Source organism: Siphateles boraxobius, unplaced genomic scaffold (assembly GCF_051911475.1).
Source record: "Siphateles boraxobius isolate OS27281-9 unplaced genomic scaffold, OSU_SipBor_1 19, whole genome shotgun sequence".
NCBI classification, from domain to species: Eukaryota; Metazoa; Chordata; class Actinopteri; order Cypriniformes; family Leuciscidae; genus Siphateles; species Siphateles boraxobius.
In genome coordinates, this window is record NW_027508799.1 from 22,625,312 (window position 1) to 22,644,087 (window position 18,776).

At 39.3% G+C, this 18,776-nt stretch overlaps 1 protein-coding gene across 4 annotated transcripts in view; it reads left to right on the forward strand.

The window, feature by feature from the left end:
• The window catches only part of bltp3b (bridge-like lipid transfer protein family member 3B), a 37,406-nt gene that overhangs the window by 12,091 nt on the left and 6,539 nt on the right, over positions 1-18,776 (forward strand). The window contains exons 2-19 of one of the 4 annotated variants that reach the window (XM_077234312.1): positions 2,912-3,074; positions 4,317-4,355; positions 4,527-4,618; positions 4,889-5,078; positions 5,156-5,296; positions 6,844-7,014; positions 7,282-7,462; positions 7,564-7,647; positions 7,732-7,878; positions 9,038-9,147; positions 9,519-9,660; positions 9,771-9,964; positions 11,021-12,384; positions 13,845-13,925; positions 14,244-14,392; positions 14,675-14,829; positions 14,984-15,134; positions 15,219-15,257. In XM_077234312.1, the coding sequence (XP_077090427.1) occupies positions 2,912-3,074; positions 4,317-4,355; positions 4,527-4,618; positions 4,889-5,078; positions 5,156-5,296; positions 6,844-7,014; positions 7,282-7,462; positions 7,564-7,647; positions 7,732-7,878; positions 9,038-9,147; positions 9,519-9,660; positions 9,771-9,964; positions 11,021-12,384; positions 13,845-13,925; positions 14,244-14,392; positions 14,675-14,829; positions 14,984-15,134; positions 15,219-15,257 (3,593 nt within the window). Of the gene's footprint in view, positions 1-2,911; positions 3,075-4,316; positions 4,356-4,526; positions 4,619-4,888; positions 5,079-5,155; positions 5,297-6,843; positions 7,015-7,281; positions 7,463-7,563; positions 7,648-7,731; positions 7,879-9,037; positions 9,148-9,518; positions 9,661-9,770; positions 9,965-11,020; positions 12,385-13,844; positions 13,926-14,243; positions 14,393-14,674; positions 14,830-14,983; positions 15,135-15,218; positions 15,258-16,155; positions 16,253-18,776 lie in introns of those variants that run through there. The other 3 variants (XM_077234311.1, XM_077234309.1, XM_077234310.1) reach the window with 3 other exon arrangements.

Consider the following 18,776-nt stretch of genomic DNA (forward strand, 5'->3'; position numbering starts at 1 on the left):
ATTCCATACATCTCTGCATGGTGAAAACGACATCTCTCATCTTTCCACTCTTCTTCACAGTGTCATCAAGCTTCGTATTTGTTATTGTTTTTCACCTCTGGCTGCGAAAACATTACAGATTGTACTTTTAACTGTGGCTTTTCAACATCGAAATAAGTGCTAAGTTCAGTCCATTAGCACAGAATAAAGATGCATTTATCTGAGATTTGCTACTAGACGACCCAGGTGTAGTTGAGCTGAGCCCACCTAATGTCACCCGGCTGGCACCTGTCCGATCTCTTCCCTCTAGTGGTGGAGCGTTCTGACCCGATATCTGATATCAGGGACTGAAGAAGGTAGGCCGTGTCTGAATGAATATTTAACCGTTCACAGAACACAGGTGCGTAATGCGGTGGCCAGACTGTTTGTGTTTCATTTTGAACTGGCTAGTCTATGAAAGTTTGCATGGTTTCATACTTCTCGTCCCGTGTTTGCTTTTTTTGTTTCACACACAGTGATGAACAAGCCCACGCTGCGGCGGTTTTAGTAATTCACACCACAGTTCTGTGGAAACTTCACACTTTAATCACGACTCCACCTCAATTCCCTCCTTCCATCTTTCAATACAAAAATAATGAATAATAAACAATCACTTTTATACAAGTTTTGTTTTGCTTCGTATATTGTTATGTGTTGTTTTATTATTTTATTTTATGTTTTCCACCACATTAAGCAGGACTACAAAGAGACCTTCAGGAAAATGAGTGTCACAGCGTCTGACCTTTAGACACTATTATCCTTATTTTTTATTCTATTTAATTTTATTTAATTTATGGTGTAATTACATTTTATTGTTTCATTTTATTGTTTAATGTTTTATTTATTTATGTATTCATTATTATATGTAACTTTTAGTTTACATTCATTTTTTTCATTTATTTAATTTTGTTTTATTTTATTTTATGTTTTTCACCACATTAAGCAGGACTACAAAGAGAGACTTTCAGGAAAATGAGTGTCACGGCGTCTGACCTTTAGACACTATTATCCTTATTCAGTTCTTGGAAACACAGACGCTGTGAACTTTTATCATCTATCTTTACATGAAACTAAAGTACAGTTGTTTCTAGGTTCCCAGGCCAGTGGTTACCTCAGTGCAGTTTTTAAACACTTAGCTGCCACTATACGAGAAGCTTTAAAGTTAGTGAAGTGGTTATTAGCGTTTTGTCCTTCCGTAATTTGGCTTTAATAATCTGCTTGTACTCCTTTTATGTAAGGCTCTTTATTTGAATCTGTTGGAGTGAAACAGGATTAACCGGCCATCTAAGACTGTTCGCTCAAACACCGATTACACATAGTCTGGGACCTAATTATTACACATTTAACGGTAACTCTCAAAGGACCAATCATCTTAAGTGTAAGCGACTCTGTGTTAGTGCTTTTAAACTGGGCTGAAGGGCAAATAAACAGGCCATCCAACATCTTCAAGCTATGACACACCAAAAAAAATTTTCCCCAGGATAACATTGATCTTGGCCACATAGGCTTTGAGTGACTGGCTTTTCCACACCCTGACCTGTTTGTGCCATTAGCTTGCCGAGTCAAAACAGCTGAAGGAAATAACAAATGAGTTCTGTTATCAACCTTGGCTCGCTGAGGGAACACTCTTAAACATTAACTGAAATATCAATCAGCTCAGAAACAGAAGGTCATGGCTATGCAGAACTACTGGTTCTCCTGGTCATTATTGCGCATTCAGATCCCCAAGGTTGCTAAATGTTCAAGTTTAGCATCAGAGAACTCTCTAAAACTATTGATTTCATTGTGGATGGCAGGTCAGCAGTGCCTAGATGTAAAACTTGGCCTGTCTGCGATCTCCAAATGCAAATGTAGCAACTTTCCCCTATTGGCAGTCGCATTCATTTAAATTGTTATGGAGCTGCATTTTCACCCATGATGTTTTTTTTTGTGTGTGTGCATCTTTAGTAAAAGAGCAATGATCAGAGCATTAACCCTCCACTTGATGGATGTTAATCCATGGATAGATGAATGAATGGATGAATAATGAATGATTAGCTTCCCATGTAAGACAAATAATCAGCAATAGTTTTGGATTGTCAAAGGCTAAGGAGTTAAATGGCATAAATAATTATTTCTGACTTAACCATCTATTCTACAAAAGCAGCATGAGTATAAGATGAAATCAGACAAAATATATTGATAATTTTTGACTTGCAATCAACCTTACACTGTACTAATGCCTCAGTGAACAGATTTACTTGTAGCATTTAAAATGTCTAAATCTAACATCATAGCATAGTTGTAATAATAATAATAATAATATTTAAAATAATTGTAATAATAGCAACTTTATATTAATAATATGATGTAAACGTTAATTATTTTATATGAATTATTTTACTTTATATAAATAATTATTCTTGAAGTCAATGTAACCTTCCATTGAAGATCAGTAACTTCCAGTCCGCTTTTTTGGTAATCATTGAAAAGCAATTTATCTAGTATGTGATCACATTTGCACTGTGTACTTTAATCAGTTGAATTGAACTTATTAATGTGTAGAAGTGTGTACACGCACACACACACGCACACACACACACACACACACACACACACACACACACACACACACACACACACACACACACACACACACACACACACACACACACACACACACACACACACACACACACACACACACACACACACAGCTCAGTGGTCACATCATGACCACTTACCGATCTGCTTGCTTGTGAAGCTCGAATTACAGTCAATAGAATTAAACCATAAAAGAAAACTGCAATGTGGTTTTCTTTGCTTCCCTTCATTCACTTCTTTCATTTTACTGATTTTATTCCCTCATTTCTCCCCGTTCCTCTCTCTCTCCCTCTCTTTCTCTTTTCTGCAGGTTTGCTAAGAACCTCTCCCCAGATAAGATTAATCTGAGCACTCTGAAAGGGGAGGGCCAGCTTACCAACCTGGAGCTGGATGAGGAGGTTTTGCAGAACATGCTGGATCTGCCCACCTGGCTCGCCATTAATAAAGTCTTCTGCAATAAGGCCGCCATCCGGGTATGAGACTCCATGGCTTCTTGAAAACATCATCACTATGAGTCCCTCTGACACTAGAATTATAGGATCTGCTGGGAATAGCTCTGCTAAATGAGCTCAGCCCTCACTCTTGGACTGCATTCAAATTTGCATAATGTCGATCCTATGTTGTGCACAATATGTGCCATATCGTTTATCAAACAGTTAGTAGAGATTCTTTCTTTATTTTTTAATCGTTTTGGACAATATTGTTTATTTTTTTGTGTCCTCTTTTCCCCTATTTTTACATTTTAGATTATCTTGTCATCAAGTAAACCTCATGTAATGTTAACCCTTAATATTTAAAAGGTAATCATTTAATAACACTTAATAATCTTTATTAAAAATGTAATCTGACAAACATTGTATAGAATTATTATGGTGTCTAAATCTAGATATTGTTGTAGTGTTTAAAATAGTAATTTGTTCTATTTAATTTTAATTTTTAATTCATTTTGTAATATTTACTGTAATAATAGTGGTGATAATAATAATAGTAATGCTAAAATAATATTATTAATATTAATTATAATAGTGAAGATTATAATAAAGATTACATGTAAATTTTTCACATTGTGCATTATAATATCGTCTAATTGAATTCACGTGTAGTGTTTAAAATAGTTTATATAACTTTTTATAGCATTTTATTTTTAATTAATTTCAACATAATATATTTAAAAAATATTAAAAAATTGTTACATATGCTATAAATTTAACAACTTTGATATTATTTTTATAATGATAATAATAATAATGTATTAATAGAATTAGTTATATTATTATTGTTAGCATTGTTATTAATAATAAAAAATAATTTAACATTATTTTAATCCTTTTATAATAATAATAATAATTTGTAATATGAATTATGGTTTTCATAATAAGAGAATGATATTTCCTATTCCCCACCCCTAAACATGACCTTCAAACAAACCTTTAGTGATTATAATTATAATTATAATTATAATTATAATTCTGATGATATTTTCCATAAGTTTTGGTTATACTTTTGAGGGCTAAATTAAGGAAATACAATAAAACCAATCCCTTAAAAGTGTATGTGTTTATCTAGAGGCCTGCAGCAATATTATTAATACACAGCATCATATATCAGTCATGCAAACAGTGCCTTTAATTACAAAGGACAGTGTTGTATAAACTGTAAATATATTTTTCCTGTGTCTGTGTGTGTGTGTGTGTGTGTGTGTGTGTGCGACCTAGATCCCATGGACCAAGCTGAAGACTCATCCAATCTCTCTGGTAATAACATTGTTTTATTTATTTTTTCTTCTGTTTATAAAAGTGTATATATGTATATATAATTTTTTATAGTTGCATTTTTACTGTTTAGTTTTGTTCTAATCTGCGCTGATTAAAGGCAGTTACATTTTCTGCAGCTTAATTATTGAGTCTGTAAATCATTTCTTTCAGTCTTTGGATAAAGTTGTCATGGAGATGAGCACCTGTGACGAGCCTCGCCCTCCCAACGGTCCATCACCCATTGCAACAGCCTCAGGTCAAAGGTAGGTTTCAGTTAAGCGGCTCTAACGGCCTTTATTCGTATCTCCCCTCCTCTTCTTCCTGTTTTCATGGTTCCCTTTGTTATGAAAAACCTGGATATATATAAATTGAAAAGCCATAGAAATTATTTATTTTTGTTTGTTTTTTGTTTTTTTGGCTAGATATTATTTTTTGGTGAGTGTTTGTTGTAATATAAAACTTGCTCGCAATGTTATGATATTACATGTTTATATGTGGGGGTTTATTTTGAACTTTTATTCTCTTTTTGTCAGTGAATATGGTTTTGCGGAGAAAGTGGTGGAGGGCATCTCACTCTCTGTGAACTCCATAGTGATCCGCATCAGCGCCAAAGCCTTTAATGCCTCCTTCGAGCTCTCGCAGCTCCAGGTCCTCAGCGTCAACACCAGCTGGGCCACTGGTGACCTGCGATACACACGCATCCTGGACCCCACACGTGGAGAGGTGACAACATACATCTCTCTGGTGTTGTGGAGTCCATGAGGCATGTGTTTCTATGCTAACACTATGATGCATTCTAGATCCTAACGTTTAAGGAAGTGAGCTGGCAGATGATCAGGATTGAAGCAGATGCCATCCAGAACACAGAACATGAGGTCCTCAGAGCCCCCATACGCCTCATCACCAACCAATCAAAGATCAGAGTCACTTTAAAGAGGAGGGTGAGGATACACACACACACACACACATTCGTTACACAACCCTCAAACAGTAACATACGGTTAAATGTACAGAATTAGATACAAACTGTCAATTTTTGGATCACTGTGTACTAGCGTGTGTATTTCTGAGGGTGTGTGTGTAGCAGTCATTCTTTTATGGATCAGTTCTTAGCTCTGCGGGCAGCCGGGATCCATTTCTCTGTTGATAGTCCAAATATTGGCAGCTGATTAGAGCGTTTTATTATGGTAGCATTCAGCTACACACACAAACAAAAATTTAAATTTTACAATTTAAAATAACCATCCTTGCTGAATAAAAGTATTCATTTCTTGAATATCTTTCCTAATTAAATAAATAAATAAAATCTTACTGACCGTAAACTTTTGAACGGTAGTGTATAATGTTACAAAGCTTTCTTTCTTTTTTCTTTTTTCTTTTTTTAATCTGTTTATTGAAATTTTACAATAATACCAGGATACAGATACAGGAGAATAGTGTAAAAATATTGGCCCCCCCACCCAATAAATATAAATACAAATCTTAATACATAGTGTAATACAAAGTAGGTCAAGCATAATGTCTCAAGTATAGAATATATGGTGGATCGTTAAAGTTTAGACATTTTGACCAGATATCAAGTGTATGCACATCATCAACAAACAAAACCTTACATATAAGTATCCACACATATACTCCTGAACAGGTTTAAGCCACAATCCCAGACCTCAGAAAATTTACCCGTGTCGTCCTTCATCGTATACCTAATTTTTTCCAAATGAATGAAGCTCATGAGTAATAACATCTCTCTGCCAGTCATCGAAAGATGGAGGGAAATTTTGTTTCCACAGCAGAAGAATGCGCCGTCTAGCTAAAAGCCTTTGCAGCATTTCCAGACAAGCCAGTGACATTTGGAGAAAGTCCAAAAAGTGCAACCAAAGGGGAAGGCTCAATCTGTCTCTTTGTCACTAAAGAAAAACAATTAAAGATTGATAGCCAAAACTAAGTTAAGGATGGACATAACTAAAACACATGTAATAAATCAGCAGGGGCCTGATGGCAATGATCATAGAGGGGATCAACCCAGTCCACGCCATCCAGGCTTGATTTTTGCCGAACAAAAGCTTTCTAATTCAGATAAATGCTTTTCTTTTGCACTTTCTATCTTTCAAAGAACCCTGAAAAAACTGTTTGCAACATTGAAAATAATCAGACATTTTTCTTGAGCAGCAAATAAGCATATTAGATTGATTTCTAATGGATCGTGTGGCACTGAAGACTGGAGTGATGATGTAGCACAGGAAGAAATTAGATTTTATAATATATTCAAATAGAAAACGTTTTTTAAAAATAGTAATAGTACGGTTAATTTTCAATAGTACGTTTTTGCTATATTTTGGATCAAATAAATGCAGCCTTGGTCGAGCAAAAGAGTCTCACACCGATCTAAAACTTTTGAACATTAGTGTATATATTTCTGATGAAGAAATTAAGAATTTAAAGTTGCACATTATGTATGTCATGGCTGTATGTCCATTTCTTTTTCCAGATGAAAGACTGTAATGTTGTTGCATCAAAGCTGATTCTGATCCTGGATGACCTGCTGTGGGTGCTGACGGACTCTCAGCTCAAGGCCATGGTGCAGTATGCTAAGTCTCTCAGTGAAGCCATGGAGAAATCAGCTGCACAGAGGAAGACCATGCCCCCCGACACCACACAGGTGCACTTCCTCATCCCTTCTCAAATTAAACACACCAGCTGTTTCCGACTACCTCTTTTTTTATGTTTGCTTCTATTATCCGAGTAATATTTTGGTGCCCCTTACTGGTTATAACATTTAATCCTAGATTTTGCAGTGGGTGATGTGTCAAGTGTTGTAAATATCTTTGTTGGAATGTCTTTAGTGTGTTATCTGAGCTTTAGATACAGTATAGATACTAAGTTTTCTAGTATAGATGGATACTAACAACTCTGTTGATGTTTTTAGGTAACACCGGCACCCCCCTCAGCCCAGCAGGTGCGCACACAGCAGGCTTCAGCCACAGCAGATCAGAGCGCTTCCATGGAACGGCTCTTCAACTCTTATGATGTTCGTGAAACCTCACACCACCTCCAAATCACACACTTGGACCTGCATATTTGTGACGACACCAATACCAAGGACAGAGGTACCACATGCCCACCCACAATACTGTTAACACCAAAGTATGTGAGTTTGGTGGTGTTCAGCTGGAATGTGTCTTTTTCTTTCTTTTTTTTTCCTCTGCAGGAATTAATAAGAGATTAGATGGTGGCGCAATGCAGGTGTCCTTCAGTTCTATCACTGTAGACTATTATCCCTTCCACAAAGCTGGTAAAAAAATATTCTTCCTTTAATAACCTGTTGAACAGGAAGATGTTCAGATTATTAAAAAGAAAATGCCTTTCTTTCTCTCAGGTGAGGGCTGTTTGCATTGGATGCATTACAGCGAGGCCACAAAGTCTCGTGAGACCTGGGTCCGTTCTCTCCTGGAGGAGTTTAAATCTAATGTGGATATGCTCAAAAACGTAGTCAGTGGGCAGTCCCAGAGCTCCCCTCAGCACGGTGAGAACGTCCTGCCCATTAACACACACTTACTGAGACAGAAAAACAATAAATGGATTAGTTTCATGCAACCTATCCTGTGTCTGGATCATATTTGACTTAAAAGTCAAAAGAAAGTATTTTCGGACCATAAATATTTTTTGCATTTTAAACAGGAGGGTAAGGATACACACACACACACTTTTGTTACACACCCTCAAAACAGTACCATATGGTTAAATGTACAGAATTAGATGTTCAGAAAGTAGTTTTGGACCATAAATATTTTTTGCATCGTGAAATTATTTTCATGACAATTTAACACATTTTCCCATATTACTGTAATACAAAAAATATCATTTTTGAATCACAGTTGGGAATAATAATGGCTATTACAATGCATAAAAAGTTCTCTACACATTATTGGTAATGATAATTTGGGTGCGAAATGTGTATTTGCCATGAAAATAATAAAAAAATTGCTAACTTTATTTATACATTTTATTTATATGTTGTTTTTTGGGGGATTTTTGGTTAAATATGATCTGGACATTGGTTACTTAACAGCTGTTCTTCGTTGATGCATAAATCTGGACATCTGCCCATCCAAACACTATTAATAAAGCAAGAATTTGTGACACTTTAAGGGCTCTTCTCAAAGACTGTAGGGCACTTTCAGATGACACAGACAACACAGTTATGGGCTGCAGTGATGTTCAAAGTTTTCCATGTGGCCTCTGAGAGTGAAGCAGAGTCTTTGTATAAGGGCCTTTAGCTAAAGTGTACAGTTTTTAGCTCAGTAGCGCAGTGCGGCTAATGTTTATGAGTATATGGTGATCATGGCTTAAATAAAGTCCTTCGAGTGTTTTGCAGTGGTTATTAAGTGTGTCCTGAAAGCAGCTAACACCTGTCGTAGTTTAAGAGTTTTTGCGTAATGGGTTCTGTGTCCCCAGTCCGTCAGTCGATTGTCTTAGAGGCGCAGGGTGAAGGGATAATGGTTAGGGAGCTGGATTCAGGCCCAGATGGCTTATGGCCGCTCTCCCCCACGGCCAACTGCTGCTGGTGTCTGGAGAAAGGTACCTCTCTGGTGTGTGTTTGAGGTGCCACACAAACACATGGCTGTGGTTTGTGCAGATGATTCACTGGGATTGTGACATTTGAGTTTGTGTGTCTCCCACAGGAAAGATCTCCACCAGCTCCAGCACTTCCTTCTCGCCTCCATCTGCACCGAGAACCCAACTCATGTCCAGCTCAATTGTGCTACGGATGGCAGATTTCAGCATATATCAGGTTTGTGTGGATAAACGCACACCAATTTTCTGCAATCTACATACTCCTTCATAAAAACAAGGTCACATAGTTGCAAAAATATCATTAAAGTGGGCCATATGAATTGCAGTCTATAGTCCAAGTCAGAAAACAGAAACTTATTAATTGATAATCTTCTCCTCTGCAATAGCTGTTTAACGCCATTTGTTCTCAACTCAGATCAAATTCAAATATGGTGTACTGCCATGTTGTGCCATGTTTGATATAAACTTAAAAAAACATGTGAGAACCAATGATGTCATCATTGTTGATGACATCAAACCAGATGCAACACAGCTTGAATGCTCAAAATGTGAGCCCTTTAAAAAGTAGCTTGTTCTGCTATGTTGAAGGTGTCTACAGCAGACCAGCCACGCTCCAGTCCTCAAAGCATGATATCCTGCAATAAGAAAACCCTCTATCTCCCCCAAGAGATGCCGGCCATCCATGCCGAATTCACGGAGTACTACTACCCGGATGGCAAAGACTATCCCAGTAAGACAGAAGTGACCACATCCATCATTAACACTAAAAAAATCTGAATATTTACTTCAGTTCAACTCAAAGATTGTCTGAATTGACACGAATATACTCTCTCCCCGCAGTCCCTTGTCCCAACCTGTATGTGCAGTTGAACGCGCTACAGCTGGTGCTTGACTCGCGCAGTCTGGTTTGGCTTAATCTGTTTGCACTGGACCTTCGTCAGAGCTTAGAACAATTCATGGAGCTGTACAAACTCAATGACTCACAGAAACCTGACGAACATGTAGATATCAGAGTGGACGGACTCATGCTGAAGGTAGATATTAAATTACATTTGCATACTTCCAGTGAAATGTGGGTTGCAGTGTCTGTTTCAAATTGTGGGTAGCTAAGGTACCTCATTTTGGCCCAAATTCGAGGTAACATCACAACTATCTTTCCTAAATGCCCCTGTAGGCATAAAATAGTTTGTGAGTTCACTAGATTTTCATTCTTTGAAGCCAATAAGTTTTGATAACAAGGTTCCTCAAATCTTGCCCTGAAGGGCCACTGCCCTGCAGAGTTTAGCTCCAGTCCTAATTAAAGACACCTGTGGCGCTTTTCCACTGCATGGTACGGTACGGTTCGGTACGGCACGCTTTGGCGCTTTTCCACTGCATGGTACGGTACGGCTCGGCTCGGCACGGCTCACTTGTGGCGCTTTTCCACTGCATGGTACGGTACGGTACGGCTCGCTTCGGCTCGCTTTAAATGGTACCACCTCTGTTGAGGTTCCAAGCGTACCGTACCGATACTAAAATGTGACGTGGAAGCACTGTAGATCACTGATTGGTCAGACAGACAGAATCGTCACTACCAGCGTCATTGTATTTGCAATATATCAAACCCGCTAGATTTAAATAGCCAGTAACAGCCTCCAATGTTTTAAAACTACTTGCTTGACTTGCTTGAAGAAAAAAAACTTCCAAAAAAGAAATGGCTGAATCGTGGTCAGTGGACGAGAAGCGCAGACGTTCCTCTTGTTAGTTGCCGAGGAGCGGATAAACTATAACGATCAGTCATAATCCCACCCACTTTGAAGCGGTACTAACTGCAGTGGAAAAGCAACCGAGCTAAAGCGAACCGAGCCGAGTCGTACCACGCAGTGGAAAAGCGAAGCGAGCCGAACCGTGTCGCGCCGAGCCGAACCGTACTGAGCCGTACCGAGCCGTACCATGCAGTGGAAAAGCGCCACTAGGCAAGGTATATTCATAGTTATTAGAAAATTACAGGTTGGTGAGTTGGCCCTAATTTGAGGAACCATGCTGTACATGTATTGTACCATCTTTTTTGCATTTTAATATACAATTTTTTAATGTTTTAATGTGTGTAGCTGGTGATTCCTGCAGACCAGGAGAAGGCTCAGCCTGGCCAGCCTCGCTCTGTGTCAGTGCAGACCTCTGAGATGGTAGCCACTAACACACGGCACTCTTCCGGATGCACACGATCCAGTCTGGAAGCCCTTTTGCAGGCTTTCCAGGAGCAACCCTTCTTTACCTCCCTCTCTTCCTCCTTTCCTCATGCCCAAAAATCATCCTCTGTGCTCCATCCGGTCTTCCAGCGGCATGCTCATGAGCAGGATACACGTGTTCATGATGTGTACCGGGGCCTTGCTCCACCATCTCTCTCCACCAAGGCCCTCAAAACACCAGCAGCCACTGACTTGTGGGCTCTGCACTTCTCTCAGTTCTGGGTGGACTATGAGGGCTCACGCAGTGGGCGAGGTCGTCCGACACCTTGCGTGGACTCTTTCCCTCTGACACTTTGGGTATGCCACCCTTCCCGATATGCACAGCACAACGAGAGGCTCAGACCAGGTGTAGGGTCGGGTCTGTTGCCTCGCAGTGAGTCAGCAGAGATTGCCAATCGTCTGCAGAGGAAGAAACTTCTTAAGGAGTATTACACCACTGATGCGTTTCCAAGCAACACGCCAAGCAATGGTCTCCACAAACCACAATTTCTAGATGGCCTATTCAGTGACTCCTCTTCGTCTCTTTCCCTTGATTCCTCGTCCTCGTCCAGTGAAGTAGACGTGCAGGTGCTAGTGCACGTTCAGAAGCACCTGAGTGCTCAGGTGAGCCATGGGCAGTATATGTTTCTGCTCAGACTGCAACATGCTGTGAAATCTCTGCAGCGCACTTTACAGCAAGATCTGGAGCAGTACGGCTCCAAGCTCCAGGGTCCCACACAACCCCTCAGCGCCTGCGTGGGCGTGCTCATGAAAAGTGCAGAAGTTGCACTACTCTTAAAGCCTATTCCCCAACCGGATTTAAGCACCAGCCCCCTGGACTCTGATGTCTCCCCCTCAGAAAGCAGGACGACTCTTGAAGCCGGGAGTGAGGTGGGCGAGGGACACGAGGTACCCTCGGCTGAAGGAGAGGGTATTCCAAACGTAGATCAGCTCCTTTTTGCAGGTACGCATGGCCTCAACGTATCTCCTCTTATTCCTTCCTCATCCCCATCTCCTGCTCTGAGAAAGGCGTCTATGGATGAGAGGACTAGCGTGACATCTGGAGGGAGGGAGAAGGAGTTGAGAGAAGGATCTCCTGATGTAGAGGGCAGCAGAACTGAAATCAAAGGACAACAGAGTGAAACCTCACATGGTGGAAATGCGGTAATAGAGCCCAACTCCGACACTTCTTCCAGGGAGTGGAACGACAAGAGTCAGGGAGGCAGGCTGCCTCAGTCCATGTCCAGGTAATGCACTGTTTGTATATTTAGAACACAAGTAACCATTCTTTCCTGATTTGTTTTTTTGAAAATTGATAATGGAAGTAGAACTGCATAAAAAAACTACTGTCAGGATTTACTAAAGACACGTGGACAGGCGTGGACAGACTTGTTTTTGTGGCTGACATTATACCATATGCATTTGTAGGAGTTTCCCTTTCAGAAGTGGGAGGAGATTATTTAAATGAATCATGCAAGGTGATTTACTAAGGTTTGCGCTAGTCAATTTACTGGTATTTGTGCCATTATTTAACGCCCCCAAAAAAGCATGTCTTAAACCAGACACTAATTTGCGCTGATCTGGGTAGATTGCGTTGGACATGGAAATTATCTGGCTACGTGTACTTTAATTTGCGTATCATCAGTAGATCACGTGCAGAACTTTCCACTCCCATCACCGTTGGTTTTGTGCTCTCACGCTAATTTGGCCTGTTTAGTAAATCTGGCCCTTTGATTTTTACTATGAAGGTTAGATATTTCCAGTATCACTATTTTTTAGGGCTGTGAAACCTAAAAGCATAATATCATACTTTTTACTCCTCTACATATCATAAAAACATAGTGTTTTTCGTTATGTTGAACTGGGTAAAGAAATCATTACCCACTCTGAGACGTCAGAGCGGTGTCCAATTCGTGAATAAGCCGATTCTTTTCAATGAACCTGTTAAATCGTTTTAACAGAAATTGAACTGAATGATTCATTCATTCATGAATTGGACTGATCCGATTGCATCTGTTCTCGAGTCGTCAACTCACTGGTTCAAATTATCTAGTACGAGCGAGTTATAAAATGAAACGTTTTCTTATTTGGAGATCAATACATATTAAGTGTCTGCATAATAATGCTTTTTGATTAGTGCTGGCTACTTCACAATTCAAAATAATTCAATGTCAGACTGAGCTGTAACCTATTTAATCTGTGTGTAGTACATTATACCTCAATTCCACCCCTGTACTTTTTCTCAAGTACTTGATATGTGTGCTTCGATCAGGGTGGGATCTAAACTCAGAGTTTCCCACCCCTGATCCAACCTTTACCTTCACAGACTCCAAATATGAAGGCCACAAGTCTGCAAGTATTTGCATCAAATGGGACAGGGCCCATACTGTACAATATATGTGGGGTGCACTCTTTGTGCCTGACAGGCCAATTCGTTTTAAAGGTCAGAGATTAAGATTAGAGGTATGTTTAATATCATCAGCCTTTGAGACACACCTTTTCAGTATTCGGCATATAATTGAATCTGATGAGTTTTGTAGCTTTGTTTTATAACTGAATATAGAAGTGATTGCAGAAATAATATATGTATGAACAGAATGTTATAAGAGTATGTGTGTGTATTTGGGAGTAAAACCCAATACACAACTGCTTTCTTGCTCTGAATGTGATCTATGGGTGGTGTGTTTGTTTAATCTCTCTTCTGAAGGAAAGGCAGTTTATCAGTGGTCTCTGACCTCTTAACCTCCACGCACAGCAGGTCTACCTCCTTATATTCCATGTCCAACATGTAAGACACCCTCTGTAGGACTCTGTGCCCATCAGTGTGCGTGTGAATGTTTGTGGACAAAACTGTGGTATTCGTATTGTGATTGTGGTCATTTCACACTAGCTTGTCCCTTGTAGTGTTGTGCGTAAAACCGTGGACGTGTTTGGAATTTGCTGACTCTGTTTCTGACTGGTGTTTTGATTTTGCCCAAAAATGTTTTGTATATGTTATCATAAAAAAATAAAATAAAAAAAAATCATTCTTGGTGTTCTTTATAGTAGCACTGACATGTGCTCATTGTATTCACTTTTTCCTGTTTTTTTTGCATGTACTCTGCAGTGGTCGTTTGATGCAGGGCAAGTCACAGTCGAGTTTTGCTGTGTCATTTAAGAACATGAAGAAAAGTCCTTCGCTGCAGTCTCTGGATAATCTCTCCATAGACAGCTACTCACTGGAGGACTGTGACAGCTACAGCCTGCTGGAGAGAGGTACATGCACAAAAACACCATTTACTGATGTGTATTCTCTTATACCAGAGCTGTATTACGTTAGTGACCACAAGGGGGCTGTATTGTAACATCTATAGGTTTGGCCTGTTGTTCCATTGATAGAGCAATATTGACTGCATTTCTTCATAACCAGAAATTCATTCAGATTTAGCGCAAGCTAAACATCAGGTCCAATCGTAATGAGAAAATTATAATTTATTTTTACATGCAGTTACACTGTCTCGCTCTAATCAAATAATATGCATATGTCTTTTGTTATAGATGATGTATCGATCTCTGGCTTTAAGGACGCTCTAAATGAACAGATTTCCACAGAAGGGGCTAATGTGAGTGTCGCTCAGGAGGCAGATGAGGCCCAGTCACCTGACGCCATCAGCGCTGCCTCACAGAGCATAGACGAACCAACAAAAGACCTTGTAATTTCCTCTCTCCTTTCATTCCTCTTTTCCCAAGTAAATTTTTTTGTTATTCTGAATGAAAATAATGAGATTGTAAGTACATTATCTATGCATCTACAGTGTTAGTAATGTATAGCCATGTATATAATACCTGTATTGCATGCGTTTGCAGGTGTCGGTACTGGTTTTGAAGGTCCACTCGGTCTGCTGTTCTCTGGATCTGAAGGGTGATGACACAGCAGTAGCTCTGGAGGTGGGGCGGATCCGACCCAATCAGCTCGGCAACGTCAGTTTGCGGGAGTATCTTAGCAACCGCAGCCTGGGTAAGACCGCTTGACACCTGTGTTTGTGTGTGCCCATGTGTCAATGTTACACCTGATAAACCCTTGCTGTTTGCGTTTTTTCAGGTTTAGTGTCTTCAGCATCAGCCACTCAGAGTGGTGAAGGTACTTTAAGTGTGTATCTACATATGTTTACATAGTGTGTGTTTGTGCGCACGACACGTTTGTGAGTGTAGATGCTGTCGGTGAGTTTGCACGAGTTGTGTGTGTTGTGTGATCACTCTCCCAGCACTTTTTGTGTGTGGTTTTGAATGCCTACATACACTACAGTTTGGGGTCAGTTAAATTTTTTAATGTCTTTGACTTTGACAGAAGTCTCTTATAACCACCAAGGCTGCATTTACTTGATTGAAAATGCAGGGAAACGGTAATATTGTATTTTTTTTAAAACAATTTAAAACAACTTTTTACTATTTTAATGTATTTAAAAATGTAATTTATTCCTGACGCCAAGCTGAATTTTCAGCATTATTTCTCTAGTCTTTAGTGTCATGTGATCCTTCAGAAATCAGTCCAATATGCTGATTTGCTGTTCAAGAAACATTTATTATTATTATCAATGTTGAAAACAGTTGTGCTGCTTAATATTTTTGTTGAATACGTGATGTTTTTTTCATTCTTTGATGAATAGAAAGTTCAAAAGAACTGTTTTTTAATCTAAAAATAGAAATCTCTTTTAACTTTATAAATATCTTTAGTGTCACTTTCGATCAATTTAATGCATCCTTGCTGAATAAAACTAGTCATTTCTTTAAAAAAAAAAAGAAAGAAAAAAACCTGACCCCAAATTTTTGACTGGTAGTGTACCTATTGTACATATCGTCATAAACGACTAGTTGGTGGACTAGTCAGACTAATTGCAAAAAATGTATTTGTCATTTGAGAAAGATGCAGAAGATAAGTATCTGTCATAGAACTATCATAGTCCTCACAAAAATGGCCCCTAATAATTCTCATTAATTCTCTTTACTCTATTGTTGTGAGTGCTGGAATTTGCTTATAGTGGCGGTACTAAATGTAAGCTTCTTTAATAATAATATCTAATATTTAGCTTTAGTGCTTCTAGTAGCAGTGCTTCAAAGGGGTGTTTTAGAGACTCAGTTCATTTACATGACAATGATGTACTAAAAACTGAAAAGATTTCCTTTGTTGTTTTCACGTACAGACAACAACGTTGTCAAAACAATCCCGGTTGACATGGATCTGCGAAATTGATTAAAACCGCTGTTTTATGCATGCCGGGCTAGCAGTTAACCAGTAGTACTGTAGATGTCACTTTGTAAAGAAACTATGCGCCTATAAATTGAACACTTTATACGCATGCGCATGATGTCACAGTTTTCACAAATTTACGTTTTTTGTAGGCGATAATGGTATAGTGTTCAAAAACGTTGAAATCCATTTTTAAAAGTTTGCATGTTCAGTCCCCCCAAAACGCATACAAAGTTTTCAGTTTTTAGTAGGGCTGTTCGACAGTAGTCAACTAAACTTTACAGGCTTAGTCAAGCAAGATTTTATTAGGCAGTTAACTCCACGGGTGAAGTCACCCAGTCCGTGAGGGTCCTTGGGTAATTACAGTATGGGGGGCAGGAAATCCAAACGTTTGTCTATCATCCATCGATCTCAAAAATGGCTTATCGTTTGAAACATGCAAGTAGTAGAAACTTTACTTAACCGCTGTAATGTTAACCTAGATAAATGTGTGCTATTGTTAGGCGCATATCCAAGTGTTCGTGCGGAGTGCGGATGGCAGCTGAAGTATAGCACGCTAACTGTAAAGGGTTTACTATTATTTGTGTAATAACGAAGCGTTGTGCTTTTGTAAAATAAAGAAAACAAACAGAATGTGCTTTCTTCCCTCTCGGTCTCTGTGAACTGAAGCATGTCACTTAAAGGAACTGAAACTCAGCGTATAGGCTACTTGCCTTACAGACTTGAGAAATATATGTTAAAAAATTTTTAAATGTCTACTTTTGAACAAACCAATTCAAGTCGAAAATAAATCTGTATGAGGTGCATTTCTCTCCATAGGCACTTTCACTACGTGGAGATGACGAGTCAACATTAACTTCATCTTTGCAGCCGACACTGATTCAGAAAACACTAGTTTATTAATAAACAATTAAAATGTCTCGTTGCTATTTTTTTCGACGCATTCATAATCATTACTTTTGCGGCAAGCTTTATGTGTGCGCTTGAGTGTGAGACATGGACTATATTCTGCCACCCTGTATATATTTAAGTAATTAAATTAATATAAACGTGCGATTAGTCAAATAATGGCTTAAATGAACGACTACTAGTCGACTAGAAAAATCTTTAGTCGGAGGCAGCCCTAGTTTTTAGTTGAAAGCGGTGTAGTGTAAACAGCACTTAAGTCAGTGGACAAGTACTCCTTATTTAAATAAGAGCCTTTTTTCAGCAGTATAGTGTGATGTGTGAATTGACCCTTCGCCAAGCCCCGCCCTCCTTAGTTACTATTGCTACACCTGTCATGCTTTCGCCTCTAGCACGTCTATTACAGTGTGTATGCACCGGTGTCAGACATTCCCAATGAGATAGTTAGTAATTTTTGGCGAACATGTGAAATATCTGAGAGAGCAAGACAAAAGGGACTGCAGTATGCATTCAAGGGATATATCCACGACATAATATGCGACCGATTAGAGAATAATTTCATAAAATTTAAGCTAAAGCCTATAGTCGCAGCAGCAGCCGTCTCATACACTGACCATTCAAATGGGAAACACACAAATTGAGGAACAGCTATGTTTGTGCACAGCAGGGTAAGTGAAATGTGAAACTAATCTAATAATTATAAATCAAACAGTTTATCCATAAATCTTGTGGAATAACACTAACACCGCGAGAGCCGCAATCGGACTGGGTTAAAGTTACTCAGTCAGGGCCAACAGTAGGCCGTCGATTAACACAATGCTGAAATATATTTGAAAGTATGTCAGTGAGCCTCCGTCTTGTCTTTAAACGTCTTATTTTACGTTAAAACATGTGCATTATGAACAAAGAACCGTAATTATTTCCAACTTCTAAGGAATAGGTGTTTTTGTTAATCCTGTCGACACTTAGTTGTGAATGGGGTCTCCCACACTGCTTGATCCACACCCGTCATTTCTCCACTTGACCTTTAGATTTTAGGAACCTTAAGGAACAAAATTCCACTCCCCCGTCCAAACTTTTAGGATACCGGGTATCAGATTTGCACAATCCACACGCACAACGCTTTGGCATGTTTCCCTCGCTCGAAAGCTTGCCAGACCTCCTGCGCCTAGTTACGGTTGCTAAGACACGATTGGCCAGTGGCGGTTTTCGGGCGTGGCATAGCGAAGGGTCAATTGTAATGGAGCATTTTTCTCACCCACTGGTCCCAGCTCTTCTCTTTCATCCTTTCTCGCTCTCTTCCATAGCTGCTCTGGTTTTGTGCTGTCGTTTCTCTGCTGTCACAGACCACTGGGTTCTGCAGTACCAGAATTGCTGGTTCAGGAGACTTTGTAGACACACAAACACACACATACTCACTCTCGTCTTATCTGGGCTGCTTCAGAGCACTGCCTCTTTCCTCTCCAAGCATTAATCTGTAGGCTTTTCCATGCTCAGTTTCTCTTG